We start from the raw sequence: 22,520 nt of genomic DNA on the forward strand, positions 1-22,520 counted from the left end.
ATTTACAGCCCTCGTTCTAGCGTAATAGTTTTATTGTGAAAACATGAAACCTATCATTTTATACTGCATATGGTCCAGGTTTTTACTTGGGTGGCAGATCCAGGCTTTGCAACCACAAGGTCTATTTGAATACTTATGGAGTCATAGCAAAGGGTTAGATGTGTAAATATCAGTATATGTGTTTCTGGTGAAGAATCAATGAAGATGGCACAAACAAAAAAGGTTTCAGACTCTTTCCAAAAACCCAGATACTTTCAATCTGAATATCTGGAACTATGTAGCTGCAGCTCTAAACCTCCATCAGATCATAGAACAATATGGGAACATTAATTCTGCAAAGACCAAGTCTGATGACGTGAAGCAGAACAAAATGAGGCTGTATGAGTGAGGTTGACGTTTACTCCTTTATAAATATTTATTCCCACTGCAGGAAAGCAAAATGAACTGAGGGTGCTTAGATTTCTGATTGTGCTAGTTTTCTGGACCAAAATTTGGTTTAAATTGTTTAATCTCACACAAGGGTCTGAAAATTTGGTTCTTACTTAAAGTTTTGTTGTTTTTTGCTCTGAATTGTCAGTAATGATCAGAATTATAACCAGAGTGGGTCTGTAATGTAAATATCCACCACTAGAGGGTGCCAGAGACACGCTAAGACACGTTCAGCGGGACTTCTGTGAATCAGAACTTCATTGTTCCAGGATGTGAAAATGTGCTTTAATTTAACCCCTGGTGCTCTTCTCAAACATGGCTCCTTTCCAGACATTCAGGATCAGTGTTTCACAACCTCAGATGAACAACACATGATACATTATACAGTCATTATTTACCACACCAGGGTTGGTCCTGTGATTCAGTAGCTTGTAGATCAACCCTCTCTCTCCGTCATATTATCAGTCTCTTAAATTGACATGGAGAAATTTGGCCCAACGTTCTTTAAAGTGTTGCTTCATCTGATTCAGGCCTCTGTTTCTGCTCGGCTCTCTTGGTGCTTTAAGTCTGATGTCATCGTCCTCTGTGCTGTCGACTTCTCTCTGCAACATGTTGGCATCCAGAGGAGAGGACTTCATGGTGGGTGTCCAGGCCCTGCAGCTGCAGACAAGACCACATCACACACCAGAATAAAATAAATAAAATAAAAATCCAGACTATAGTCAAGTGAAATAATCAGCCAGTGCAGTATAATCACATTTGCTCAGATTTTTCTGGTAAGGCTTTAGACAAGTAGAAGTATCTTTAAACAAGTGAAATACTAGTTTCCAGCCTTGTTGCTTTATTTAGAAAAATATGGACTCCAGTTACTAAATATCTTAATTTCTCCTTTAACCTACGGAAGCCGAGAGCGGCCAGGCTTGAATGTTTTATGTTACACTGTTTTCTCGTGATAACAGGATCAGTTATCTCGTTATCTCGAAAACACAAAGTTAACGAGATGAATTATAAATAACAGATTATTCAGATGCAGAGTTGTGAGGGGACTGGAGCTGCTCCTGGTCCATCACAGAACCAACACAGAGAGACAAACATTCGATCAGTCACTCCCAGAGAGAGTTTAGAGACTCAAATCAGCCCAACAAGCATGTGTTTGGACTGTGGGAGGAAGCTGGGAGAGAACCCACGCATACAGGGGGAGAACCACATAGGTTACCCCGGAAACCTACTTGTTGTTAATATATAAGAATTGTAAAAATAAGGTATATTAAGTATGTATTTAAATAAACTACATTGGATTTTATTGAGTGTGTGTACTGGGAGAATCACGGAGCTCCTTCATGCTTCAGATGCAGCAGTCTGTCTCTGAAGGAGCTCTGCAGGGCTGTGAGTGTTGGTGCTGGGATGCCTCAGTACAGGATGCAGACGTCACATCGAGCAGCATCCATCACTGATCAATACTTCTATCAAGTCTAAGAAAGGCTGAAAATGTCTGACTGGTAAGTTCAACCATCACTCATTCACATAATCCCATACCATGACTGTAGCCCCTCCCACCAGCTGTCATGTTTGTTCATTCCTGTTTAGATCAGGTGTCACACACTTACTTTTGAGACCACGTTATCACCTGAAAATGGTCCTCGTTATCTCGGTGTAACGTGAATATTTACTCTTATCTAGAGATAATTAAAATCAGAATAACAGGTAAAAACCTGCTGCTCTCAGCTTCCGTATTAACCAGAGATAATGTGCAGAGAGAATTAGAGTCAGGTGAGTTGTAGCAGGGAAACTTCTACAACCTGCAGGACACCAGCCCTCCAGGACCCGGATTGAAGATCCCTGATCCAGATATTTTTCTTTTGTTGGGAAATCTTACTAGCAGATTTTTCAACTAGATTTTAGTCAGAATCTTCCAATGTGAAGAGTTTTTCTTGTACTGAGGTAAATACTTTTAGCTGTGTGTGTTAAATGGACTGGGAGGACTGGACTGGGAGGACTGGTTTTCACATCTCAAATTTGGTTAGAAAGAAACAATGTGATCGTAAACATCGTCTCATTGATATGATTTAACTTAATAGTGACTAAATTTAGCATTTTGTCTCTAAGAATTTGATAGATACAGACCATTTACCATCAAGTTTTTTTCTTTTTTTTAACAGTTGAGAAATTGAATTTTCACATTTAACCATGAATTTCTGCCCATTTCTGTCACTGGGGGCTACACGCCCTCAGCCTTCCTGTTTCCAACAAAGAGAACACAAATACAAGAACAGAAAGGTGATGCTGGGAAAGCAGAGGAAAGCTCCTCTCTGACACATAGAAAGACTAGGGCACCCAGACTTATGGGCCAAAACAAGAACCTCAGAATGAACAGAAATATTAATACCTCTGGTCCTAACCAGGTAACACAACTAGGTAAGTACAGCCTGGGATGAACAGCACTCACCGGAAGAAAATGTGCAGAATCAATGATCTTAGAGAAGAAAAATGAAGGATTGTAAAACTATAAATTATTTCAACATATGTGTATATGTGATTATTTTTTAAGAAATGGTGCGTTTATGTTTAACCTTGTAAACATGTGCATGTGATGCGCTCCATTTAGTTTTGATTAACCTTAAATGAAACTTAGTGGATGAAGTTTTTTTTACCCCTTCAACTGTAACTTTCATCAGTTCCACGCAAAGGAAATAAAGTCAAAATTTCTGTTTTCCAACAACTGCAGGTGCTGCGCACAGAAACACACACTTGTGTGAAATTTCTGGTTTCGTTTCTAGCTGCAGACAAGTAGAAAGGGCTTGGTGGCTGCACGAGGGGGAGGAAGTGAAAATGAAATCCTGCCCAAAGATCGTCTATGAATACTGAGGGATGACTCTGAAAAAACTCGAGTTTACTTTGATTTGAGTTGTGAGGTGGACAGTTTAGATTTGATTTATTAATCATTACAAGAAATGCTGATAAAAATAGTTACATAACTCATACAGCTCATAGCTGAAAGTGGTAGGTGGGCTAGCAAGAAATTAATATCTTAAAATATTAATATTTAAAGATATTAAAGATATAATAATCATTATGACTTAGAACAGATCAGGGGTGTCCATAATCAGTTCCTCGGATGTGTTGGAGCAGGGATACATATATATATAGAGCTGCACGGTGGTGTGGTGGTTAGCACCGCACCCTCACAGTAAGAAGGTTGCAGGTTCAAGCCTTGGCTGGGGGAGGTTTGAACCTTGAGGGAGTTTGCATGATCTCCCCGTGTATGCATGAGTTCTCTCCGGCTTCCTCCCACCGTCCAAAGACATGCCTGTTAGGTAAATTGGTTATTTTAAAATCTCCCTATCAGTGAGTGTGTGTGTGTGAATGGTTGTTTGTCCATATCTGTGTTGGCCCTGCGACAGACTGGTGACCTGTCCAGGGTGTACCTGCCTCTCACCTGCTAAAATGCTGGAATAGGCTCCAGCTTAACCGCAACCCAGAAATGGCCTAAGTGGTTAAGATAATGGATATGTATATTTCTTGCACCTTATTGCCTCTATTTTACTTTATACCTGTATATATTATATCTTGTGTTTATCCTGCTTTGTTGTATTGCTGCTGGTACCCAAATTTCCCTGAGGACTCTCCACAGGGATTAATAAAGTATTTCTATTCTATTCTATTCTATATATATATATATAGATGCACTACCGTTCAAAAGTTTGGGGTCACTTTGCCATGGGATTCAATAGGGAAGTATATATATATATATATATATATATATATATATATATATATATATATATATATATATATATATATATATATATATATATATATAATATGGGGAGCCTTGAAACATTTCATTGTATTTTTAATTATTTTTATAGAGCAAACTTTACATTAGTTTGTGTGGTTATGTATTTTCTTAAAAAGAAATTTAAAAAGGTAAAAGAGTGGTTCCTCTTCGCATTGTTTCGTTTTTTCAGGGGAGCGCGCACGCTGCCAACTAGACTTCCCCACGTTGGCTCGAGAGCGACCGAAGCGAGAGCACGAGAGCTGGAGGGGGATTTCCAGCTCGAGCCCTTACTTCCCGAAGCAGCCGTTGTTTTGCTTTCGGTCTGAATGCAGAAACAGAAATAAACGACGGCCATCCTCGCCCCCTTTTTCCACTTTAAACCTCTGACTTATCCAACTTTGGCCGCGCTCGCGACCCGGACAGCAGCAGCGGTGTGAGGCAGTAAGGCCGTCCGAACTGAGCAGGTAATGTTTGATTTCCGCATATTAACGGTGCTGGCTCGCGCTCACACGGCACACTCACTGACTTCCTACTGGGCGACATGACAGATCACAAGCTCGCGCTGTAAGTGAAACTACTTGTGTAGTTTTTACCCTTGTTGACGAGGTCCGGGGATTTGTTTTCGCTTTTGGCGTTGTTGTTTTTGGGACAGCGCGCGGCCAGGGACAAGGCAAACAAACCGCGGTTAATTTTTGACTCGTGCCTGCACCGCGAGATCAAACTTTACTCCTAAAGAAAATCATGTTTATCACCACAAAGACACCGCGCTAACGTGGCTACGAAGCAAACTTTAACCATATTTGCTAACACGAGCTTGATGTTGTTTCATCACGTTAACGTTTTAACTCTTTTCAGTATTTAAGAGAATCTAACCAGCTTGTCATCGATGAGGGTTTCCTGTATGGATTCACATAGAAATACTGTATAATTTTAAACATGTTACTCCTAACATATCTTGTTTTCAGGATATAAAGGTATTTGGTGAACATTGAAGAAAGGAAGTGCTTATTTTAGACTGGATGCTAGTAAGCAGAACAAAGGTCATTTCTGAACAAAAGCAATGCAGCTATAATATTTCATCAATGTAAAGTCCCAGTGCAGCATGTTGTGGTTTTAACTGAGGGTTTTTCTGTCGTGCACACATTCTTATTCACTTTATCTCATTTGAAGTTTTTGTATTTCTCTGCTTTTATTGTGAGCAGTCAGGAAGAAGAGGCCACCACCTGCTTTGAAATAAAAGTTATATCACGTGTATGATGTTGTACAGGTGTCATCTTGTGGGTTTGCAGTGTTCGAACAGCCAGGTGGATGCAGGTGGATGTTTTAGGCGTCTAAACGTATAAAACTGGTATTTAGTGTTTAAGCCGTGCAGTGTCACCTGGTTTGACCTGCTTGGGAGTGTGTTGGCACACTGATGTGCAGCAGGGAGTGTCAGGCCACCGAACTTTGATCATATCACTGCCAGGATCGTAACTTGGCACGGAAATTAAAAGCATGCAGCCAAATTTACCTTTAGTTTTTTCTTGTTGTGTGTGTGTGTGTTTTTTTTTTTTTTTTTTTACAGTTTTCTCCTGTTTTTTTGTTTTAAAATCAAACTGTCAGCTTTAATTTCCTTCAGCAGAGGCTGGACATGGTGCATGATCGCAGGGAGAGGCAGTGACATTTTATTTGTGAGCTCTGTTTTATGGTATCTGTTACAGCACATGTTAAACAACCGAAGCCTTATCTTTATTATTCAATAGAAAGTTTTAGATTCTCTATTGTTTGTGTGAAAAGTAACTTTAAGTGGCTGCTTCCTCTCTGGATGCTGCCTGTTTAACCCTTAAAAACACCAAGCCATTTCTTTCTATTTCTGGCCCGCCTGTTTTTTTTATTTATTTATTTTTTGTAAAACTACATGTAGGAGTTCAACTCTTTTAATCCCAGTCAGCATCAGACATGATGTTTCTCAGCTGTCAGATTATGAGGCTAAAATGATGTAAAATGAATGTATGAATAGATGTAGCAGCATAAAGGCCGACCAGAAGAAGAAAGCAGAATTTATTACTAACAGAACTTTGTAGAAATAACACACAGATCAACAGTGACCAAACCTTTTCTCATCTCATCGTTCTCTCAAGTCTTTCAGGAGAAAAAAATATTGTTATTGAAACAAACACACAACAGAAACTATTTCCATGTTTCCACTTTTTCCTCATTTCCAGTTATTCCTGCTACTATTTACCTGCTATCCTCACTAAACCAACTCCAGCTCAGCTGCTTTGTGGCGCCACCGTGCATCAGAAACGTCTTCTTGGCTTTATTCCAGCCATAGAGGAGCATTATTTTTCTTCTTTTCACACACACATAGAACTTTCTGCTCACTGGTTGATCTTTGGCTGCTCCTGATTGGACGTTACCGTCAATCTAAGCTCTCTGATTGGTGGAAAGTCTGACAGGAAGTGGCTTCATCATCATGTCCAGGTCTAAATAGAGGTCTCTTAGCAACATAGTAGTGATGGTGATGTTTTTATGGTGAAATGTGATAAATAATGCTGTTATCATGGATCATTGTGGATTTACCTGATAGAGTCTCTGAATAAAACTACATTTAGTGGCTGGATTGTAAACCTCCTGGACAGGATAGAAATGCTGGAAAACCTCCATAGATCAGCTAAAGGTAGTGATCACCAGCTCTGGTCCTGGAGATCTACCGTCCTGCAGGTTTTAGTGTTTCCCTGCTGCACCAGCCTGTTAATGAACCATTGATTTGAGTCAGGTGTGTTGCGGCAGGGAAAGACCTGCCGGAAGGTAGACGTCAAGGACCGGAGTTGGTGACCACTGACCTAAAGGGTAAGGTATTCATCATAACATTTCCCCAGAGTTGCACACGACTGTTCCTGAGACAGTGTTGACACTATAAGCGACGGTGCTTAGAGGCACTACTGATCTAGCAGAGTTTCTTCTAAAAACGGCATCCTTTTTTGTTTGTGTGAAGATGTGATAATTATAATTTGGTCTCAGTTATGTAGCTGCATATAATTTCCTGTTTGTGATCGTGTGTGTTTACAGGCCACAATGCCAGTAGAGAGAATGAGGATGCGGCCGTGGCTGGAGGAACAGATCAATTCCTGTCAGATCCCAGGACTGAAATGGGTTAATAAAGTAAGCTTCCCCTGCTGCTTGCTCACAGATGCACACTGATGCTGTCGGTTCAGGTGCTGACAAACTGCAAACTGTCTGCAGGAAAAGAGAATCTTCCAGATCCCGTGGATGCACGCCGCTCGTCACGGCTGGGACCTGGAGAAAGATGCTCCGCTCTTCATGAGATGGGCCATACACACTGGTAACGCTCAGATCAGCCATAAACTGTGTGGTTGCCTGCCTGCCATCACACCAGTAAACCACAGTTATCTCCATGTTACACATTATTTATTAGAATCAAAAATCTAATCATTTAGATTTTACTTGAAGGACTGTGTGATCCGCTTACATCAGGGTCAACAGTTTATTTACTTCATCCAGGGCTTAAAGTGTGGAATGTAAATAAAACAACCTGATGTATGCGCTAACAGGGGCTAGCTGGGTTTTGTGTTGTTCCAGTGGTGTGAGAGAAACACAGTTTTGCTCTCAATCACACACATTACCGACCAATCAGAAGATGAGCGAGTCGTGGAAAATGATCTGGTTAATGTGTAGACCGCACATACACTAGAGCAGAAAACTTAATAGCTTGTTGGCTCCACTGCTTGTTTGGGGAACTTTGACCACATTAGACCAGGTCCTGCTGAAAAACTACAAGACTCAGGATGTTCAAATCTAGGCTGAATTATTCTGCAGAGCATTTAGATTTATTATCACACAGTTTCTGGTTCATGAAGTCTTTATTGTATTTATAAAAATACTTGTTTTATTTATTTATTGTTGACATGTAGACCACATCAGCTCAGGCCCTGTTTAAGGTTATAGCATGGAGGGCTTTGAGCCCCCCACTGACCTGTTCGGTTATCACACTTTTAATTACATGTTGTGGTGAATCTGTGTCTCTGTCCAGGGCCAAGATGGCAGAGAAGTTGAGGGGACTGGAAAAAAAGGGAAATAATTTTGAATAATGTTTTCATTGATTTACTTTTACCCTCGTTTATCATTAAAGCTGGAAAAGTCTTTTTTTTTTTTTTTTTACCGGTGGCATCTGCCCTGGGCCAGAGAAAGATTCCAGCTCTGAAACAGGTTAGAAAAATGATAAGAGATGATAAACTGAGCCTAAAACAACTCCAGCAACCCAACAGTTTACTGAAAATCCAGTCAAATCCAGCAAATACAAGACAAGACAGCATTTGTATGCACTCACCCAGTCTTCGTAACGTGTTAAACCTTTTCTGTAGGTAAATACCAGCCAGGAGTCGACCGTCCGGATCCAAAGACATGGAAGGCTAATTTCCGCTGTGCCATGAACAGCCTGCCAGACATCGAAGAAGTAAAGGATAAAAGCATCAAAAAGGGAACAAACGCTTTCAGAGTTTATAAAATGCTCTCATCCACGGAGAGGAGCATGAAGAAAGGTGAGCACTACATTAACGGCACGAACATGCTTGAGTTGCTTTAAATCGCTTTCTAACACGACTCTGTGTCGGTGGGCCCGTTTAGGAAAGAAGAAGCTGGACAAGGAGGGAAAGCCCAGAGGAAACAAGGAGGTAGGGAACAATGGGAGCAGAATGCGAGGAGGGGTTTGGGAAGAGAAGCAGCTTTTTGCTGTTTTTGTTTTTTGTTTTTTCCTCGTTGCGATACGTTTGATTATTAAACCAGCGTGAGATAACAGGTTTTTCTTCTGGCTGCTTCTTTTAGTCATCACTAAAATAGTTTTCTGAGAAATGGAGCTGCAGTTTGTTCCAAAGCAGAGAAAAACACTTCTTGTAACTTTACTCACTCTTGTTTTGGCAAAGTGCCACATTATCTGAGTTTAGCTGCTCTGGATCTTGTTCCCACATGACGGAGGTGCATGCTAGACCGGCTCAGAGGCTCGCTGTGTGACTACAACTGGTTTTTTCCATCTCTGCAACTTCGCTCCAGTAGCTGCTGCAACAAAAACACTACAAAACCTCAATGTGTAAAATAATAATAAAAAAAGTTATTATAAGGAATTATAAATCCTGACCCACCCAGTAAGGAATTAACATCCAGTTTCACAGCATGTAACATCAGATCTGTTCGTAAATAACAGATCCTGCCGAAATAGCGCAAGTGGACGCATGTGGTATCCACTGAAAGTCAGAATCTCAACTATAAGCTCATTAAAACCATTTCCACCAAACAGTTAGGACAACAAATAAAAGAGCAGGTTAACAGCGTTTGGTGATGGATCCACCTTTTCACCCCAAGATAAATGATAAATGACGCCTCTACCGAAGGCACAAAGCTAAGTTTGAACCAAGATTCAACGAAACCAGTGAATTCTGCTTCACTTCTGAATTTCTATCCACCAGGATTAAACCTCATTTACTGAAAAACTACTTTTCCCAGCGTCCTTTGAGAGAAGAATACATGGATTTGACAAAGAACCGTGTCGGCCATTCTGCGTCACAGATTTTTCCTTCCTTACTAGGGCTGGATATGCCACTAATCTCCTGAATCATTTTGATTCACAGCAGCCGATTTCCATTCAATTTCGAATGACAACTTCCTGTTGTGGAACGCGACGGCGCTCGTTAGCTGCTAACATGAGTGCCTGCGGGTTTAGTGTTAGCTGCTATTGTGAGCGGTAATACGCTGCAAAAGACTTTAGAGATGAATCCACACCGGTGATTGAAAACATCTGAACGTGACATCATCTCGGCAAGAGAAGCTGATTGGACGGAGGCCACACAGGAAACCAGGTGTGTGTGTATATGCTAAGATCTCGCTGAGACTTGGTAAGTGAATGCAAAAGTAGGGTCACGTTATGACATAAAAATCGATCCCCAAGTCTTATGAATCGATATTGGATTTGTTTAATTTAAATCGATTAAAATCGATAAATTGATTTTTTTTTTTTTACTGTTGATGATTGGTCGGATGGATGTAAACATGGTGGTGATAGCATATTTCTACTGGATCCAATGATTAAAAGGAGGTTTAGTTGTAAAAATTAGCCGAGGTTATGAGGCGATTTATCCCTCCTCATGAAGATTTACTGAAAGTATTTACTGTGCTTCCATGTTCATGTAGATCCACCTGCTTGCATTTTAGCCACGTTAGGATAAAACGACGCCCCTAAAGAAACGCTCCACTACAGAAGAAGAGCTGGAGATGAGTTCAAAGACAGAGTAGTGTGTCCTTGGAGGACGCGGACCTCACTGAGACCACCCAGCGATCTCTTTACTAAAACCTCTGTAACTGAGCAGATAATGTCCACATGCTGATTCAAGATTTTCTGGAGGTTTCTGTCTCCTGCAGCTCGTTTTAAAGGAGTTAAATACTATAAAATGCATGAACGCTTCCACCTCTGCTGAAATCTCACAAGTTTTAGCTTCATTTTGATACCAAGATGGTTCACACAGAGTTTCAAATGACAGAAAAATAATCCTTTATTTTTGGATTCCTCATTTTTAAGCAAAAATCCCAGAAAAGACAAAAAAATTTCCCTTTAGTTTAACATGTGTGTTTACTGTCCTGAACTTGTGCAGAAATCTTGTCGTATCCTGGAAAGTTTTTATTTGGAGCAGCTTGACTCTCAGTTGGCTGTTTGATAACCTCCGTACAAGCAGGTTTGACTGAAAGTGGCAGTGACTCTGCTGGTGGTAAATTCTGTCTTCTTCTGTGGTTTAGGTGGCGTCTCCGTCCCCAGACAGGACTGCTGAAGCTTTTCCTGGACCTGCGGACTCCATGAAGCCTGAAACGCTCAAGCAGGAATTGTTGGAGCTCAGTGTGACTGACAGCGGCTCAGGTATGAGGCTTTAGATGCGTCGGCATCGTACCCTCGATGGAAACTCGCTCTGCACGTGAAGCGGATGAGTGTGTGGTGAATCCCGTGTTTGTATGAAGCCATTCACAGTTCGGGTGAGGACAACGTGATCAACAGCGAGCAGCTGCCGTACGTCTGCCAGACGATCGAAGTGACCACTGAAAACGAAGAGCAGACCGTCAGCTCCTCCCACTCGTACCCACTCCAGATCTCTCCGGTGTCTTCATGCTGCGGTGAGAAACACACACACACACACACACACACACACACAGACGCACATACAGTCCTGTGACAAAGAAAGTCCAGTCTTTCACTTCTGAAGTGAAACGAATCGAGACATCTGCTTCATTAAGGTCTCAGAATCAGGTGTGTTAACACCATGTCTAGGAGGAAAGACATCAGCAATAATGCTGCAGGGACGGATTCTAAGATGATTTTTAAACTGTTTGGAGTCCATCGTTCTGCAGTTATTAATCACTTCACAACAAGTTCATCTAAGATCCGACTGTGCAGAAACTGAAGAGCCTTTCTGTGGAGCAGGAGAGCCTGAAGCATATAAACATAAAGATAATCTGTTTTTTAAATGAAGAAAAAAAGTTTACGTTGCTACGCTGCTGACCACAGCTGCTCCACGCAGCTGGTGCAGGTTTGAATCCCGGGCTGGAGGTTTGCTGCAGGTCACCCCTCAGACCTGTTTCCTCACTAGAAACTGGGTCATGAAGGCGCTGTAGGGCGAAAATATCTTTTCCATTGAGCTTTTGAATTTTTTTACATCCACCACATGATTGGACACAGCCCCCCCGAAACGCAGGTTACAGAGTAAAACAGATTTCAGGGGAAAAAACAGAAAACATGAACTACAGCTGTCCAGAGGCCTACAGGGGTTCACAGAGGCCTACAGGGGTTCACAGGTGTTTTCAGGGGTTTCCAAGGTTTTGCAGAGGTCTATAGGGTTTTTTCAGATATTTGCGGGGTTTGCCACGGGTCTACATGAGTCTACAGGGGTCTATAGGAGTCTACAAGAGTCTACAGGGGTGTACAGGGGTCTGCATGAGTCTACAGGGGTCTACATGAGTCTACAGGGGTCTACAGGGGTCTACAGGGGTCTACAGGAGTCTACATGAGTCTACATGAGTCTACAGGAGTCTACAGGGGTCTACATGAGTACAGGGGTCTACGGGGGTCTACAGGAGTCTGCAGGGGTCTGCAGAGGTCTACCGGGGTTTTCTGATTCACAAGCAGCTTCTGTAGTTTTGGTTTTTGTCAAAAGAAACAGCACCTGGTGTGATATATCATGTTGTTCCTTCACGATTGTGTTTTTCTGCAGTTTAAACCCCTAATTTAATCGTTAAGCTCATGTCAGCTGTTTCTGTTGAATAAAACTTCATTTTTAACAGGAAACGAAGCATGTGGATGAGACGGTGACCTGATGACCTGATAGAATGACTGACTGGATCATCCTCTGTTAGATAAACTGTCTCCTGTGTCGCCGTATCTTATCTGAAGACCAAAATGTCGACAAATGTCCTGTGTGAACACAGAAAAGATGATCTTGACCATTTCTTAATGAGACTTGGACTTATTTTTGGTTTAAGACCAGGACAAATTGTCCCTTTTTTATGATGAAATGTTTAAATGCCCACACGGTGAAGTAAAGGGTTAAACTTAGATTGATGGCTGGGATGAAACGGCGTGTTAGGGCTTCATTACTACCCAGCTATGTTTATCTCATCCCTGACCAGTCATTCAGGCTGAGCTGGCTCAATCAGTCTGCACTTTTTTAAAAAATTTTATTATCATTGTTTCCTTGACCTATGCACGCACACACACACACACACACACACACACACACACACACACACACACACACACACACACACACACACACACACACACACACACACACACGTAACAGCTGGTGTGGTTGCATGCTGCCTCTTTGCTTTTTTAATACAGAAATGATGATTTCTGTGTTTCTTCTCCAGGCAGCGACACAGACAGCGATACAGATGAAATCAAAGAGGTGGGTCTAATTATTCTGCACGCTTTTATTTAGAGGAAAGGGTGAAGAAAGAATCAGCAGCGGCGCCGGTTCTCAGATAAAACAGGTTTTTACATGTAACAGCTTTCTGCTGAATCAGGGTGTGTTTATGTGTGTTCCTCAGGGTGATGATGCTTTTGGGGGGAATTACGCCCAATAACCATCTCAGACGCATGTTAGAGGGTTAAATCTTTGTTCTAGTGTTGTTTGTGTGTGTGTGTGTGTGTGTGTGTGTGCTCTCTTCCTCTAATGTTGCAAGAACTAAAGGAAGTGAGGAATTAGTCTGAAGCTGTTGCTGTTAACCATTAACAGTTTGGCCTCTGAGTGTACACACACATTACATGTGAACTTAATTTCCAGGATTTCCTAACTAAAAGGTAAAAAGTCAGCAGGATGAGTTTAAAGCTGTGAAGCTGCTTCCTTCTAAACACAGAAGGAACAATATGTGATGAATATCAGCATCAGGTGAACAGACAGAAAGCAGGATGAGAATCTCACAGCTTCTAGATGGTGAGGAGAGAGAAATATTCACAATATGCACAATAACTTCCATCCATGCACCTTCACTGCTTCATTATCCACATTTCTGGATATAAATTCTCTAAACTTTCATTCTTAGCTTGACTGTTTAGCTTCACCTCTGCACCTGCAGCCTCTGCTACCGGGAGTTAAGGGTTAACATCTCGTTTCCGGGTGTAGCGTCAGGTCTGTAGATGTAACTATAAACATGTGTGGTATCCACAGAAAGTCCAGAATCTCAGCTACCAGCTCAGTAAAACCATTTCTATCACCAACACACACAGTTAAGACAATTATTAGACCAGATACACAAAGTCTGAAAACACATGTAAACACAGATGATGTTTCCCCATGAACACGAACAAACGGCTCCTCTACTGAAAGCTCACATCTCACAGATTCCACAGCTGGAAGTTTCATCTCGTTATGACCAAGATTCACCGAACCAGAGGCAGAAGAAGACCCGATTTATGCTGCACGCTTGTAAAAGTCAGAAAACATGTCTTACCTTTGCTGTCTTACCTCAGAACTTATTTCCACCAGGATAAAACAGCATTTAGTTTAAAAACTAACAAAAAAAAACAAAACAAAGAACTACATTTTTTGGGAGCAGTTTCAGGACCAGACATGGAGGAAGAGGCCTGGATGCAGCCTCTGTATGAGGTTCCTCTGGTTCAGAGCCAGTAGCAAGAAAAAAAAAAACAAACTGCGATAACACGCCATAAACATAACGTGCCCAGCCCTTTCTCTCCTTATACACACACATATATAAATGTGTACTAATAACTTTCTAAATAAACTTATTTTCAATACGAATAATTTAAATTTATTTTCATAATGAAGTACATAAATATTTGTATTGAATAATATAATTTATATTTAGTATTTATATAATTTACACAAAATATAATTTTGTAATATAAAATATAAACTCAGAACTTTTTTGTCTTATTTTGAATAGTTTCTTATATTTATAAATAAGGTATTATGTAAATATTTTAAATGATATAATTCTAATAAAATGTGTATATATATTGTAAATATCAGCACCGCAAATTTTTTCATGATTCTTTTTCAGTAGCTTATATTTATAAATATTTATTATTCAATGTATAAATATTTATTTGTATTATTAAATGTATTCTATAAAAACATATTAACCTTTTATATAAAAATAAATCATTTATATTGAAAGCAATAATGTGATTATAATATTAAATTATATAGAATATTAAGTAGAAATACATTTATATGGTATGTTTTTAGATAAAATGGACGTCTAGATAAATATGTTTCCAGCTGCTAGTTGTTTATGTTTATGAAGGATTTCAGCTTTAATCTTTGTCTTGCTTCAGGGCATCGGTGCCGTGTGGAAGCGGGATTACAACACAACCCTTCTCAGGATCCCCCCGTGTTCCCTCCCCAGCATGGCCACCTTCGTCAGTCCAAGCAAGCCCAACTTCCGGGTCACCAGCACCAGAGACCCCGCCCCCCTCATCAGCTACCACGTCGACGGCTGGATGCCCACCTACAGCCAGAACTCTGTCATGACAACGGCGGGCAGCCACAACCACGAGATGCGGGCGAGCGTCATTAGGAAAACCTCCGATGTCACTTCCTCCTGACCTTTGACCTCGGGGGGGGGGGGGGGGGGGGGGTACCATCACTGTCTTGAGGGCCCAGAAGTGACAGCGAACGCTCGGTTTCGCCATCAGGGCTGCACGGGGCTTCACAAACTAAAACAGGAGGCAAACTTCCAAACTTAATTTATCGTAGCGACTGCTGGTCCTCAGGAAGTGGTGAGTAGAGGAACACTCGCCTCGTCCACGTCCCTGCTGCTTCTGCTAACCTGTTAGCATTTTTTAAAAGAAAGAAAAGGAAACAGCTTTTATTCGTGAGACGTTCTCATTGCTTTTACTACTTAACTTGCAGATGAATTAATTTGATCTTAATGAGATCTGTTAGCCTGAACTACATCCTCATTTTCCTCCAATCACGTCTCAGAACAGTATGAGCTCCACTGCTGGTATGAAATGCTTTACTGGGGAAGCAAATCGAAGACTTGTGGCTTTGTTGGTGTAAACAATCACATTTATTCTCCCCACAGAGGAAAACAGGTGTGTGTTCCTCCTGGCGTCTGTATTGTACATAGCTCATGTTTGTATGCCTGCAAATGCTTCAGCACCTTATGGAAAGCACTGGTGTGTGTGAGTGTGAAAGCAAAGCCTTACTGGAAATATGTGCCTTCTGACAGTGTGTCTGTGTTCAAACTACCTGTGCTTTGGTCTGCTGGCGGCACATGCCAGACGCCATGAGGAGAAGCTTTCCTGTTCAGAAGTCTGAAGTAAGAGGATGATATTCTGATCCCCTCTGTACATCCTGCAGCCAGCAGGCTAAAGCACAGCCACGGCTTTAAGAGCAGAAACGGTGAAAAAGTCTGAACTGACCCCTCCAGTTTGTAACACTGGATGCATGAAACTGATGTTATGAAATCTCGCTGGATCCCAGGGGTTTAATTCAGCTAAAGGCAATCATATGTGCCTTTAGCCCCGTTTCCACTGAGCGGTTCGGTCGGGTCGGTGCGGTGCGGTGCGGTTCTTTGTGTGTGTCCTTTATAAAATGGGGCTATACAACCGAACCAAACAGCACCATCTATGCACCCCCTTCAGTTATTGGTCCATAGGAAAATGTGGTGCGTTTAAGACGGCGCTACTGGCGTCCATGACAGAAAAACGTCACCGCCCACCACAAAACAAGCGTGAAACAAGCGTTGCCGTTCAGTTCTTGGTTCAGTTGGACGTTGGAAAGATAACAGGAAAAGGATGCAAACAGCAGCAGGTCTGGTCGTGTGATGCGGCGTGTAACCAGCTGCTGATTGGCCTCCATTGTTGTTTGTAGCGTCACGTTTGTTGTCGTTGCACTAGTATGACGCAACGCCACGCAGTAGTCGAAACCCTGCACGCCCATGGCGGTCCGACTTGCAGTGGGGACGCTCCCCTCCATTGGCTGGACCAAACTAAAACTTCTGAACCGGCCCAGACCGCTCAGTGGAAATGGGGACCCGACTTCATGGCTTACTTTAGACTGCCTGCTCCAGACGCTGCAATACGTGATGATATTTATAAGAATGTGCAAATAACTTGACAAACATCCTCCTCCTTTATGTTGGACCAGTGTGTCAGTGGTCACATCCCTCATCTGTGTGTAATCATGAAAGTAACCTGCTCATAAGAAAACATCTGGCCTACAGTCAGAGCCCCAGCAGGCTGACGTAAAGGTTTTCTGTGTGGAACTGTAAACATGCACTTTTCTCTTATTTCTGCTTTATTTTCTGCTTAAAAGGGACGTCATTACAACCTGAAGTCGACCGTGAAAGCTGCTGGCAGGGATCGTAAAATTCCTCTCGGGCTTTTTTCTTTGATTCAGCCTCTAAATCACTGATAAGTTAAAGCCGAGTTGTCACGGCGCTGATCACACACACCATAAACACCAATAAAAACTAACCATTACCTTTTAAAGAAAACCTTATAATTACTCAGCTTTCTGCAAGAGAAGAGCAGCTTTCACTGCAGCATATCACCCTCATTATGTTTGTCTGTACGTTAAAAAAACGTGAATCAACATGTAAATCAGAAATAAAGACTTTTTCTATTTAATCCTGAGTTCTGAGCATGATTTTATGACTCGCGCCGCGGGGTTAGCTTGTCAACAGGTTTATCTTGTGTACTCATAAAGATCAGAGTCCAGCTTTATGGCTCCTGACCCTCAGAAACAGCAGGAGTGATATCTTACGAAGATAAAACCGTCCAGTAAAAGCAAAGTCCTGTGAAGTGAAGGTGTTTCCTCCCTTTGAGGGATCAGTGTGTGCTGCTGAGGTGTGCAGGTCACCACATGTATGACGGCACCAGCACAAGCGTGTTGACTGGAAAATATGTTGTGTGGTTTACTTTGTTTTATCGAGGCTCATTCAGTTTTACCAGAGCTCCAGCTGCCGTTTCAGTTTCAGTTGCTGTTCTCAGTTCTCAGTTCTCAATGTGCTTCCTGTTTGTCTCAGGCCCCAGCGGATGGCTGACCGGTTGCCTTGACGACTGCTAACCACAACCTATTAGTCATTGTAAACAGTCTTGTCTTTTTATTTTAAGCGTGGTACAATCACTATTCTTGGCTTTCTTTCAAATTCTCCCCCCACTTGCTTTAATCTTTAATCATTTACAGAAGCAGCGGTTATCTCTAAATTTACTTTCTATTCCTCACAACTCTTCAGCTCATAAAATTAAGTACTTTCTTTCCATGGCACATGTGAGTTTTTTATGCTTTCAGCACAAAATTAAATCAATTCCCTGAAGAGTTGATCATCAAATAACTTAAAATTTTGTCAAACTGCCCCTTAAAGTCTGATTTCAGGATTTATCTGGAGTCAGAGAGGAAGTCCACGCTGCTGCTCTGCTGCCACCTGCTGTCCAGAGGTGGAACTTCAGCTTTATTTCTCTGCTTAACTCGGATCACCAATGTTTTACCTTTTCACTCACCATCCACCTGTTGTATATCTAATCAGCCAATCACATGGCAGCAACTCACGCAGCCATGAAGACGACTCGCTGAAGTTCAATCTGAGCATCAGAATGAGGAAGAAAGGATTTAAGTGAGATATTTACCTGCGTAACACCTCTACTAAAACACCTGGAAACCTGCTCACGTTCACTTTTACAACCCATTCCTAGTACTATTCTACCCATTCCTAGTACTATTCTACCCATTCCAAGTACTATTCTACCCATTCCTAGTACTATTTTACCCATTCCTAGTACTATTCTACCCATTCCTAGTACTATTCTACCCGTTCCTAGTACTATTTTATCCGTTCCTAGTACTATTTTACCCGTTCCTAGTACTATTCTACCCGTTCCTAGTACTATTCTACCCGTTCCTAGTACTATTTTACCCATTCCTAGTACTATTTTACCCATTCCTAGTACTATTTTACCCATTCCTAGTACCATTCTACCCATTCCTAGTACTATTTTACCCATTCCTAGTACTATTCTACCCATTCCTAGTACTATTTTACCCATTCCTAGTACTATTTTACCCATTCCTAGTACTATTCTACCCATTCCAAGTACTATTTTACCCATTCCTAGTACTATTCTACCCATTCCCAGTACTATGTTACCCATTCCTAGTACTATTCTACCCATTCCTAGTACTATTCTACCCATTCCTAGTACTATTTTACCCATTCCTAGTACTATTTTACCCATTCCTAGTACTATTTTACCCATTCCTAGTACTATTCTACCCGTTCCTAGTACTATTCTACCCGTTCCTAGTACTATTTTACCCGTTCCTAGTACTATTTTACCCGTTCCTAGTACTATTCTACCCGTTCCTAGTACTATTCTACCCATTCCTAGTACTATTCTACCCATTCCTAGTACTATTTTACCCGTTCCTAGTACTATTCTACCCGTTCCTAGTACTATTTTACCCATTCCTAGTACTATTCTACCCATTCCTAGTACTATTTTACCCATTCCTAGTACTATTCTACCCATTCCTAGTACTATTTTACCCATTCCTAGTACTATTTTACCCATTCCTAGTACTATTTTACCCATTCCTAGTACTATTCTACCCATTCCTAGTACTATTTTACCCATTCCTAGTACTATTTTACCCATTCCTAGTACTATTCTACCCATTCCAAGTACTATTTTACCCATTCCTAGTACTATTTTACCCATTCCTAGTACTATTTTACTCATTCCTAGTACTATTTTACCCATTCCTGGGATTACTTTACTCATTCCTAGTACTATTTTACCCATTCCTAGTACTATTTTACCCATTCCTAGTACTATTTTACTCATTCTTAGTACTATTTTACCCATTCCTAGTACTATTTTACCCATTCCTAGTACTATTTTACTCATTCTTAGTACTATTTTACTCATTCTTAGTACTATTTTACCCATTCTTAGTACTATTTTACCCATTCCTAGTACTATTTTACCCATTCCAAGTACTATTTTACCCATTCCTAGTACTATTTTACCCATTCCTGGGATTACTTTACTCATTCCTAGTACTATTTTACCCATTCCTAGTACAATTTACCCATTCCTAGTACTATTTTACTCATTCTTAGTACTATTTTACCCATTCTTAGTACTATTTTACCCATTCCTAGTACTATTTTACCCATTCCTAGTACTATTTTACTCATTCCTAGTACTATTTTACCCATTCCTGGGATTACTTTACTCATTCCTAGTACTATTTTACCCATTCCTAGTACTATTTTACCCATTCCTAGTACTATTTTACTCATTCTTAGTACTATTTTACCCATTCCTAGTACTATTTTACCCATTCCTGGGATTACTTTACTCATTCCTAGTACTATTTTACCCATTCCTAGTACTATTTTACCCATTCCTAGTACTATTCTACCCATTCCTAGTACTATTTTATTCATTCCTAGGATTACTTTACTCATTCCTAGGATTACTTCACTCATTCCTAGTACTATTTTACTCATTCCTAGGATTACTTTACTCATTCCTAGTACTATTTTACTCATTCCTAGGATTACTTTACTCATTCCTAGGATTACTTTACTCATTCCTAGGATTACTTTACTCATTCCTGGGATTACTCATTCCCAGATGATGTGGGCTGCTATCCTCTGGTCATCATTTGAAGTAAAGTGGTTTTCTTTTAAGGGGAGGACATTTACATTTTCTACTGTGTTCCAGGTGAATTTACTCTGAAACAGTAACACGTGTCCTGATTCTGACACGTCTGCAGTAATCTCACATGTCTCAGCTTTCTGTAGAGACCAGGGGCCTCATTTATAAAACCGTGTGTAGCAGAGAAAACTACAAGCTGCGTCTATGGTGCAAAAAGGAAATGCGGCTATAAATGGTCAGGTCAATGTCTATGATAGATATTCATCACATTTCCATGACGGCTCGGGAGGAAAAAAGAGTTAACAAGTGGAATTTTTAAGGGTGTGAGACAGAAATCCTGATGGACCACGTTGACTGCTACCCCCTCCAGCTTTTTCTCACAGTGAGCTAAATTCTTCTAAAGCTCTTGCTTTCCCTTCTCATAACTGTTGATCTCACATGTGAGTTTTTCCACGGTTAGTCAGGATTTCTCCTGAGATGGACCACTGACATCTGACTGAAGCAGCTTGATTTCCTCATTCATCTCAGCCAGATTTCTAAACTGAAAAATGCCCACAACCTCCTCTTATGCTGCATTAACTGTACCTCAGAAGTGGGAAATATGAACTCTCTTCCTTGTGCTTTTTCATGATAATAAAGACAGTTTCTCATCACCGTTGTTTAATTCACCTAATTTATGTAAGAAAAGAGGAATCGATGGGATGCCAGTGAATTTGTTCTGTGATTTAACAGATCAGGTGCAGGAGCTTAAAGGTTGCATGTGTTCGAGGTAAACTTCCCCCGAGGTCCCGACTCAGAAAGCTCCCTTCATGTTGGAGTTTTCTTTCATTACTTCCAGTCAGAAGTCAGAATTTTCAGTTTCCTATTAGTTAACAAATCCTGCACAGAAATAAGAACATGCAGTTGAGAAGTGGTAAAACATGATTAAAAGTTCCTGACGGGAGAACTACCGGCCACTCTGGTTCTTACCAACATAAACCAGTTCATCACGTGACCCCACTGTATCTGAGAAAACAGTGGAGAGTTGAGTCAGTTTGGCGTGAGCTCGGTACCTGAAACAGACAGTAAGCTCCTGGTGGAAATGGTTTTGTCTTCTACTTTTACCCTGAGTGGGTTTTCTCCAGGTGACCTGCACCTGTCCAGGTTCATGCACCACGTCCAGGGCGTGAGCTAGAAAGGCGGGGACAGAAAATTTCCATTTTAATAACTTGAGAAATCCTGGGCCACTCTTCTTTTTTTTCTTATTTTTATTAAATAAAATTAGCCACTGAAATAAAATACGGCCTCGGGGCCAAAACTGGCCCACCAGAGTCCAGTCTGGCCCTGGTAGAAATTTGGTAAATAAGACAATGAAATAATTCCTAATTTGTTCACGTTATCTTTATCTTTTAAATTAAATCTAAAACATTTCTAAGTCAGGAGGAGAACGTGTTCCATCTTTTCTGTCTGAGGTGAGTGATGAGGTGAGTCAGTTCAGCTGCTCAGGATTACCACACACATGTGGAAACGTTTACATTAGTTTATTTTGGGTTTTTTCCATCCTGCTACATTTTGTGAACTACTGACTCATTTCAGGCCTCTTCCCTTCCATCCTGCAGGTAATCCGCACCTGTCTCACCAAAGTGAGGTGAAGACTGCTCTTCCTGGGGTTCAGATCTTATTTTAAATGTGCACGTATGTACTTTAAAATAACTTCCAGATCTGGAAAAGTTCCTCTGATCATCATGTGGCATACTGGATTTCTCACTTCCAGATAACTGGAATTTAATGTTGGCTGGTTTTGTAGATCTATTGTTGTCTGGACATGTTGCACATATGAATATGTAAACTATATTAAATATGTAAATAAATAAACCAAAACAAAAAAAATAAATAAATAAATAAAGACATAAATGTAAAGATAAAAAAATATAAAATCTTATAAACAGAAATAAATTTATAGATAAAAAAATGATAAAATTTAAAAATAAGAAAAGATTTCAGTATCAAGCGGTTTTAATGCTGTTGTTTTACTGGCCTGACTACAGTTTAATGTTTCTGCTTTAAAGCATTCATTCCTGTTCTAACCTTTGGATGCTGGAATAAATGGATAGAGTAATAGATAAAGAAGCAGGAACATACATCTGTTAGGGAACATTTTCT

At 40.8% G+C, this 22,520-nt stretch overlaps 1 protein-coding gene across 2 annotated transcripts; it reads left to right on the top strand.

Moving 5' to 3' along the window:
• Window positions 1-4,435: 4,435 nt before the first annotated feature.
• On the top strand, window positions 4,436-17,342 carry irf2 (interferon regulatory factor 2). Of its 2 annotated transcripts, none has more exons than XM_041990391.1 (10): window positions 4,436-4,671; window positions 7,259-7,351; window positions 7,433-7,532; window positions 8,572-8,748; window positions 8,834-8,880; window positions 10,991-11,108; window positions 11,207-11,359; window positions 13,112-13,149; window positions 15,042-15,331; window positions 15,367-17,342. In XM_041990391.1, the coding sequence occupies exons 2-9, from the start codon at window positions 7,265-7,267 to the stop codon at window positions 15,309-15,311; spliced, it is 990 nt and encodes a 329-aa protein (XP_041846325.1). In that variant the 5' UTR covers window positions 4,436-4,671; window positions 7,259-7,264; the 3' UTR covers window positions 15,312-15,331; window positions 15,367-17,342. The 2 variants fall into 2 exon arrangements, with proteins under 2 accessions (XP_041846325.1, XP_041846326.1); XM_041990392.1 differs by lacking the exon at window positions 4,436-4,671 and adding an exon at window positions 4,723-4,771.
• Window positions 17,343-22,520: the final 5,178 nt, after the last annotated feature.

This window comes from Melanotaenia boesemani, chromosome 7, assembly GCF_017639745.1.
Source record: "Melanotaenia boesemani isolate fMelBoe1 chromosome 7, fMelBoe1.pri, whole genome shotgun sequence".
Classification (NCBI taxonomy): domain Eukaryota; kingdom Metazoa; phylum Chordata; class Actinopteri; order Atheriniformes; family Melanotaeniidae; genus Melanotaenia; species Melanotaenia boesemani.

Bases quoted from the DNA above. Each gene is read 5' to 3' on its own strand.
- irf2 (XM_041990391.1), top strand. From the start codon at position 7,265: ATGCCAGTAGAGAGAATGAGGATGCGGCCGTGGCTGGAGGAACAGATC. The intron at 7,352-7,432 runs GTAAGCTTCCCC...AACTGTCTGCAG, and splicing joins GACTGAAATGGGTTAATAAA to GAAAAGAGAATCTTCCAGAT. The intron at 7,533-8,571 runs GTAACGCTCAGA...CCTTTTCTGTAG, and splicing joins GAGATGGGCCATACACACTG to GTAAATACCAGCCAGGAGTC.